The following is a 9,325-nucleotide window of genomic DNA, read 5'->3' as shown; positions in this document are numbered from 1 at the left end:
TGGGTCTCCTGCAGTGGCGCTGTTGGTTAATATAGGAGTAGTAATCCGTAGTAGGAAAGCACACTACTCCAGGGAGGTGTAGACCTGCAAATGCACCAGTAATTAAATGTGCCTCTTGTGTTTAATAAGTGCCATGTATTTTTTTTTTTATTTTTACATTTTTTACAAATATATGAATACTCAAACGCTATATGGACCTGGATATGCGAACAGTTTAAACAGAGATATAAAATATCCAGAATAAAGGATTTTTGATAGCAGGTGTCACAAAGCTTTATTTCATTCCTTGCTGACAAGGTTGGCGATACATTCACTGTTCATTAGGATTTGGTTCATATCATTTCACACAGTCTGCTGCTTGGCTTCTCACTTGTTTTACTCTTTGCTCGGGGCTGTGGGAACTGTGGGATGACAGAAGAGAGAACGAAAGAGGTTTTAACATAAGAATAACGTAAAAGAAAGCTATCCTGTTCACAGTCACAGTTCGGGTTGGGTCTGGGAGCAGGCACCAATACCACATGTCACTGCATCCACCAGACAATGGATCTACCCTGGGCAGGGGTGGTCCAACAGGTTTGGCAAACTAGGCAATTGTCTAGGGCCCCAAATAAAAAGTGGGCCACCCCAGAACAGTTGATTACATTTATGAGAACTCCCTTAAATTATATGGTCAGCTGTGAACAGTCTAGGAGGCTGTCAAATGCTTTGTAATTTCAAGAGCAGTTACCATCAAGAAGTGCACTTGTCCTTCAAGTGATCAAAAAAGAAAGCAAAAGCATAAAACAAACAAAACAGAAAATCACAGATTGTATTTCAACCCAACCATATTTAGGGCCCCTTCACACATATTGTGAATACATAACTCCAGGGCAATTCACCGGCGGTAGAGCTCATATGAGCGAACCATGAAACATTGCGCCGGCATGCATGATGCTGGTGCAAAGGTTCTTGCACGTGGGAACACAGTGCCAGCAGCTGTCGCACAGCTGCTGTGAAGAAAAAATAAAAAAAAACACATGCTGCGATGGTTGCAGGCACACAGGAATACAGCAGCTTTTCACAGCAGCTGCTGTGAAAAAAAAAATTAAAATAAAAATTACATGCCACCCACGGGAATCAAGTTGTGCCTTCCAAAAGCTCTGCTTTCTAGTCAGAACCTTTACCACATGAGCTACCGTCACTGTCCTGTGTAAACTGCGGGAAACTGCCTGATATCAGAAAGGACATGGACGTATTAAAAAAATAATAAAACCACAACTCATATAAAAATACCACATTTATTAAGCAGGCAATACAAATATGATCCATCTGTTCCTCTGTAGATGACCCATGGTCTCTGACGTACAGTCATAAAATGACATGAATGAGACAGAGCCCAGCCCCCCGCGAGCGTGTCCTGCTCAACAGGCATGTCTTGTGGAGGGCGCGCCGCAGGACTTACACAGCGTCATGTGGGACAGAGCTCACGTGGGTCATGTGACATTCAGATCGCCCACTGCGTTATGATGTGACGGTCAATTTCAACCTGGGGGTAGCCTGTCAGTGGGCTGCAGCGTGTGCACACTCGCTCGCTGCAGCCCATCGCCACAGTGATATATGTTTTCATTTATGTCCATGTGATGACAGCAAGCAGACACACACGCATCACAGTGGGCAGCTGTTAGTTCATGTAAGTCCAAACACAGTATGTGTTGTCCAGCTGGGATGTCCAGATCGACAGATCTCCACGGCCACTTCTGTCGGCGGCCACACCTCCTGTCAGTTCAGCGCACAGACCAAAGCCACACTCGTGGGGCACTTAGACAAATTTCACTGCCAGCATGACAGTGACTGTCTACTGACTCTTGTCCTGTTAATAGTACGAATGACTACACATTTTCTAAGTGCCATGCGAGCGGTGTTAGATGTTCGTGTGTGTCACCTGGAATTTGGCCGACCCTGCCGCGAGAGGGATCAATGGGCTCGCACAGCGCACACTCTGTCTTTCAGCTGCTGGTGTGCACAAATAGTTGTAGCAACAGCAACAGTGCATGATGCGTTAGAAGCAGCTACAATTTTACACGTTTTGCATATGATTCCTGCTTCATGTGCACTTTATGCGCAAATCGACCAAATTCGCCCTATGTGTGAATGCTCTTGGAACCTCAGTTTCCCAGAGGGAGTCTTCCCAAGGAATTAATAAAGTTTGAGCTAATCAAATTTAATCTCTAATCTAATCCATGATCCACCCCACTTTTCACAGTCTCCCAACATGCTTTGGTGTACACCATTCCGTACTTACTGCGGACATTCAGAGTGCACTCCACTTCATCCTTCCCCAACTCATTGACAGCCATGCAGGAGTACTTCCCCCCATCAAAGGTGCTGGGCTTGCGAATGTTAAGGGTCAGCACTCCTTGGTTGTTCTGCATCAAATACTTGGGATCCTCTCCAATGATCATCCTGTTCTTCATCCACGTGATCTTAGGCTGAGATGAAGAGATGTGGAAAGCGAACAACAGTAATTAAACATGGTTGGCAATGTTACAAAGGACTGTGCTGCTAGTGTCCATCAGCATTTGAACATGCACGTGTACCTTGGGAAATCCTCTGACGGCACAGCTGATGGCGGTGCTGTAACCGGCCACTACGGATCTGTCTACAAGTGGTTGGGTAAACTTGGGCACACAGGTTATTTCCTTCTCCCTGTAGGAGTGTTGTTTTTGAACCAGACCTAGGGAGGCGGAAGAGGACTTAGTCAAATTTCAGGTAAGCATCATTTCAGTTGACGTCTCCACTACAGTAGATGGCCAGTGGTTGCGCACTGCTGTTGGAAAAGAGTCCCAGACAATAACCACACACAGTAAAACCCTTCCAGACCTACACCTGTGTATATACGCTCACACCTGTCTTAGCGATGACAGCTGTATTCTTGCACATGCGTGGCTCCTCGCTCAGCCCACAGAAGTTCTCACTGTACACGCGGAACATGTATTCGTTGCCCATGATCAGGTCTGTGGCTGTGCAGTGTGTACGTCTGTTGTGCTCGTAAACCGTGAACCATTCCTGGAGAATAACAGACACGTAATACGTTCAGTCTCAAGAGCAACGAGGCTGCACCGGATGTTTTAGCGGAGTAGAGGGTATGATGAAAACCATTCTTACCTTGGTCTTCATGTCGGCCTTCTGGATGGTGTAACCAGTAATTTCGCAGTTTCCATCATCTCTAGGGGACTCCCACTCCAGTGCGGCATTGAAGCCCCAGACATCGACCACCCTCATGTTCACAGGGGGCCCAGGCTTCTCTGAATTTACGAAATGAACGAAAGATATAACATTAACATTATTATATGTTCATGTTACTGTTTGGCTGTTACTACATAGTAGTAGTTTTTACTTCAGAGGTTTTTATTTGTTAAAAACTGCTGAACAAAGCATCTAATTTTTTAGTTATGAAAGCCATAACATTCTCTGCCAATGCTTCAGGACTGAACTGTAATTATGGTGACACTTTGTGCACATTTTTTTTCAATAGTATTAAACAGGTTTCTGTCAACAATATATACGAGGGCTGTCAATAAAGTAACGGTCCTTTTTATTTTTTCAAAAACTATATGGATTTCATTCATATGTTTTTACATCAGACATGCTTGAACCCTCGTGCGCATGCGTGAGTTTTTCCACGCCTGTCGGTGACGTCATTCGCCTGTGAGCACTCCTTGTGGGAGGAGTCATCCAGCCCCTCGTCGGAATTCCTTTGAGAAGTTGCTGAGAGACTGGCGCGTTGTTTGATTAAAATTTTTTCTAAACCTGTGAGACACATCGAAGTGGACACGGTTCGAAAAATTAAGCTGGTTTTCAGTGAAAATTTTAACGGCTGATGAGAGATTTTGAGGTGATTCTGTCGCTTTAAGGACTTTTCACGGTGCGAGACGTCGTGCAGCGCTCTCAGGCGGCGTCATCAGCCTGTTCAAGCTGAAAACCTCCACATTTCAGGCTCTATTGATCCAGGACGTCGTGAGAGAACAGAGAAGTTTCAGAAGAAGTCGGTTTCAGCATTTTATCCGGATATTCCACTGTTAAAGGAGATTTTTTTAATGGCACAGGAAAAACACCTCCGTGTTGATAACCATTTGTAAAATCCAGGCGGCTTTTGATGGCTTTCAGTGGAGTGAGTATATGAGAAATTGTTTAACAGGCAGGACATGTTCCAACTTGTCCTTAAGGCTTTCAACAGAGGTGTTTTTCCTGTGGCGGAGCATCACGGCGGCTGCGTCCCGCGGCTGTCTATCTCGGCTTTCAGTGCTTACCAGTCGAGGTGAGTATAAGAACTTGTGGAGAGCTGGACATGTCCAAACTTGTCCTCTAACACTCCGAAACGGAGGTGTTCCTTTGTCTCGCTTCATCAGCGAATCGGTCGTGACGCGCGAAGCCTCCGCGCAGCTTTCCATGACAAAATCTCTTGTTAAAAGTGAAATCTGCCGGAAAATGGCTGATGTCCAGCTCTTGTGATAACCAGAGAAAGAGCACACGACGGTCTCGTATCCACAGAGCCATCAGCTTAGAAATGATCCAGTGGTTTGTGCCGCGACGTCGCAGCTCGGAGCGCGGCGCACCGACTGTCCTTAAAGGGTCCTTAAAGCTGTAGTTAAAGTCCTTATTCTCTGTAAAGCCCGTAAAATTTTCACCAAAAGCCAGATAACTTTTTCGAATGGTTTCCAGGTGCCAGTCTCTAACAGCTTCTGAAAAAATTCTGATGGAAAAAAAGTCCTTTTCATTCCGCCATTTCCAGACAATGAAAATCCGACGAGGGCGGGACCACTCCTTCCACAAGGCGTGCTCACAGGCGAATGACATCACCGACAGGCGTGGAAAACTCACGCATGCGCACAAGGGTTCAAGCATGTCTGACGTAAAACATATGAATGAAATCCATATAGTTTAAAAAAAAATAAAAAGGACCATTACTTTATGGACACACCACGTGTACATATATATATATATATATATATATATATATATATAAAATACAAATAATGAACTCATTATATATATATATATAATATATTATATATAATACAAATAATGAACTCATTATATATATATATATATATATATATAATATATATATATATATATATATAAAATACAAATAATGAATGTTTATGAGTTCAATGGTATCAATATTTTATGAGGTGAAAGATGGAACATTCCATCTTTCACTGAATTAAAAAAAACATTTATTATTTGTTTTATTTAAAGGCTAAAATCGAGCCTTGTCATTTAATATTATATTAATTTATAAACATCAGAAAAGGGACTTACATTTTGATGCATCACTGATGCTTTGACATCAACAGTCCAACACAAACTTTAAATAGGAGTCAAGAATTGTTCTCGGTCAACTTGGAAAAACAGTTCAAAAATAATTATGACGATGTAGTCCGTGATACTTCAAAAAAAAAAAAAAAGGATTACGTGTACTTCTTCAGTCCAGCGAAAAATCGCGTCAGAAATTTGACCAGGTTTTCAACCTCTTCATGCCTCCAGACAGCTTATGGTGTAGTGGATTTTTTTGTGTATGTGTGTGTGTGTTAGAAGAATTAGCATCGTCAATTAACTCGTTCAATCGTTGCCCGTCAGCAAAAACAAAAAAACACTGCTATGTTTAGCTAAACGCTGCCCCCCTAGTAGTGCATGAGTGGGGTTTGCAGCGTGGAATGGTACAAAACATATGGAAACAAATTTTCACGGTAAATGGACGACTAATCCATGTCATATGACATACAACACCAATCAAATGACAAGGATCCACTCAGCCATTATATAATATACATATATGATATAAATAATACAATGGGAAAACAAAGCCAACAACTACAACATATGAGACAATCGGTATTGACTTGACAAGGTACTGAAAACATTACCAACAATCCTTATTTCGATGGTAGCCCTGTCCTCCATGTTCTCAATCTGTAGAACCAGCTCATATTTTCCAGAGTGCTCTCTCTCTGCGGAGCGGATGAACAAGATGCTGTCCACATTGGAGTTACGGACGTTGACCACTTTGGGGTCAATGGGCTGACCATCTTTGTACCAGGTGGCAACAGGACGCGGTTTACCCTTTGTAAGATAAAAACCAGATCTGTTACTCAGAGTGCCAGAGATGGGGTAAAGATCTTATAGAATGTTAGATGTAAAGCTCCAAAATGATTAACGTGACAAAAGTACCCCCCCACCCCCATTTTTAAGTGTTCGAAAATAATGCAACGTAGTAGCTTAGTTCACCAAATGGATGCACATGAAAATTCAGTAAGGTATATCTTCTATTATACATTACCATTCTAAGATAGAACTCTAATAGTGTATACTAAAGTATATCTAAATATCTAAAAAAAGAAGAGCAGAGCCACTTAGGTGCCTGGTCTTGAGAACCAGGGATGAAAGGTTGAAAAGCCTTTTTATTCCATGGGAACTCTCCCTACCCACCTAAGCAGCTCAAGAATATAGACAGTATGTATATAAGTGACATTTACACAATCAGGGTGGTAAACAACATATACAAGAAATATAGTTACTACATAATATTATATGAGTTAGCTCCTAAAACCTAAATATTCATACAGGAGAAGATTGTAGTATACGTCTACCTAGTCTGTAGACTTGTTGTAAAACTAAATTTGTGAAGTAACTTGTAACTAAAGTTGTCAGATCAATGTCTGTTCCTTCTACTTTTAGCTGCTCCTCTTAGGGGTTGCCACAGCAGATCATCTGTTTCCATCCTGTCCTCTGTATACCCTGGATCTCAGCTCTGCATACGTCCAAACCATCTCAGTCTCACCAGTCCAAGACACCCAACTCGCACGGTCCCTCTGACATGTTCATTGCTAATCCTGTCCATCATCATCACTAACAAAGAAAATCACAGCATCTTCAGCGCTGCCACCTCCAGCTCTGGCTCCTGTCTTTTTGCTAACACCATCACCCCTATACCATACAACATAACTAGTCTCACTGCCATCTTGTAAACTTTCCCTTTCACTCTTAAAGATACCCTTCTGCCACACATCACTCCTGTGTAGAAAGTGGCTTGAAAAGAAGAAGAGGAAAAATAATCAAGTGAAGCTCAAGTAAGCTACATCTAATTTGTAAGGTACATAGATACACTACAGGAGAAAATCTACTTAGTTACAGTCACACTAATGAGTTAATCAATCAATAAATAAATCACCATTTCCAGTTACTTATTTTTTCTTAACAACCCAACTTAAATACACTGAGTTGACTTGCAGTTGATTTTACAGTAATTTTCTTTAAATGAGTGGTAGTAAAAAGTTGATAAATACAGTAATGTTTTTTTTAATTAATTTTTTTAACACAATGACTAAATGCAATGATATATGATTAATTTGGCTTTGCTTCAGCTACTGTTAACATGATTACAGTGGTCAACTCCCAGCTCGCTATTTTCAGTTTGAGAATTGCATAATTATTGATAAATATATTTTATATTGGTGTGTGTGTGTGTGTGTGTGTGTGTGTGGCGGGGGATTAATAGCTGGATGGAATTTTGTTACAAAATCTGTTTTATCAATGTAGGGGAAAACAGTCAAGCTTTTGTTGAAGTTTCTTTCAAACCTGGAATGGGATAGTCAGGTTGATCTTGTCTCCCACTCTTCTGATGTACTTTGTTCTCAGTTCACGAGGCAGGCGAATCTTAGGGTGTTCTAATACCAAAAGAGACATCTCATTCAGTGCACTGTATGATTACAACAATTGATAATGTAACAAATATTAAATTTACCTGAACAAATATCACACAGATACGATGCAAGTATAAATAAACATGTTTGGGTTTTCATATGAAATAAACTAAAATTTACAATTCTGTGTATGTGCATGTAGAAACTACCCTGAAACTACTCTGCCATATGTGTGAAACGCCTTGTTCTACGCTTCTGTGACATATGACACAAAAGTCTATTCCTCTTTGCTCCCTACATTAATCTCACTCCCCTTGATCAGAAAGGGGGTGTGCACAGAAAGAGTATTTTTTAATGACCTTGTATATTTGTGATTGTTTTTAAAAAGATTAAGATAAGATACAGCAAAAAAAAAAAATCACAATCAAACTATATAATCTAATAATGTTGCCACTTTGAAAAGTGTCCCATGACTGAAAGCTGAAGAAACTAGAGGATTCAATTGTTAAACATTTATCTTTTTTGCATTTTATTTTCAGAATCACTTTGTGTATAAGGTTTAGAAGTGCTACCCAAATAAATTGTTGTTGTTGTTTTATTCTTATTACTGTTGTTGTCGCAGTAGTGCCTGTCTCTGGCTTTTATTGTGAAAGATCAGGATGAGCGGTATATTTCTTTCTCATTGCGTGCAATTTGACAGCAACTTCAGTTTGGAAATTTGTGCCAGTCTTTCTTCACACAAGGGACCATACATGTCTTAAAACTTTTTATCAACAATTTCCTCAGCTTCAGAGGATGACGTGAGTTCACATTCACAGTCATGTTTCATGCCTCTACCCAGGTCAGCTGTGTCTTTTGTTTCTGCCATTTCCAGCGCTTTCTACATCAAACAACACACTGCACTGGGAAATGATCGTGCACTTTGATGTGCAAACTAAAACCTGCATTGTTCTCATGTTTATTTGTGCTGTATAATTGCTGTCGGCCCATATTTAATATAAATATCCAAAGCACATCACTATTGATAGGAATTTTATTGTGGTACATTATCATAATCATATTATCTATCACCCAGCACTAATCGAAAGGGTAACATGACCCCTTTAATATGTTTTGCATGAAACTTGTCATCCAGACTGTTCATCCATTCATTAATATCCTGCTTATTGCATTAGAGGTCGGGGGGTTGGGTCGTAGGGGGGTCGAGCCTATCCCAGCAATCAGCACCAATTTGACTCAAATATGGCATTTTGTGATTATTTAATGAGGATAAAATCAGCTTTTAAAAGCAGATTTGGGTCAGTAGAAAGTCCTCAAACCACTTCAACTTAACCATATCATATTGTACTATAATTTAGGAAACATTTGTCTTTCTGTTCCCATACTCTGGCCAATTTCCACCAAAACTGATATCTGGTCTGGATGACGGTCAACCACACAACTGCCCTTAAAGGGTTTATTTGAGAAAAGGTCCAGATAATTGTAGTCAAAGGTCAAAATATGGTTTGATTTTTTTTCACTCTGATGTCCACCAAACTTGGCACACATATGTAGGTAGGTTCTACAATTTCACAGACGGGATACAATTTACCAAAGATCAATCACTGAGATCAAGGTAATTGTGGTCAAAGGTCAAAATT

General features: G+C 40.7%; 1 protein-coding gene across 1 annotated transcript; it reads right to left on the bottom strand.

The window, feature by feature from the left end:
- Nucleotides 1-360: 360 nt before the first annotated feature.
- LOC117530602 (myosin-binding protein C, fast-type-like) lies at nt 361-7,728 on the bottom strand. Its single transcript, XM_034193489.1, has 7 exons — nt 7,621-7,728; nt 5,910-6,105; nt 3,145-3,284; nt 2,886-3,045; nt 2,577-2,713; nt 2,282-2,468; nt 361-401 (listed from the first exon to the last, which is right to left on the bottom strand). The coding sequence occupies exons 1-7, from the start codon at nt 7,726-7,728 to the stop codon at nt 376-378; spliced, it is 954 nt and encodes a 317-aa protein (XP_034049380.1). The 3' UTR covers nt 361-375.
- Between the last annotated feature and the right edge of the window lie 1,597 nt (nt 7,729-9,325).

This window comes from Thalassophryne amazonica, chromosome 18, assembly GCF_902500255.1.
Source record: "Thalassophryne amazonica chromosome 18, fThaAma1.1, whole genome shotgun sequence".
Lineage (NCBI taxonomy): Eukaryota > Metazoa > Chordata > Actinopteri > Batrachoidiformes > Batrachoididae > Thalassophryne > Thalassophryne amazonica.
This window is presented reverse-complemented; position numbering and strand designations above follow the sequence as displayed.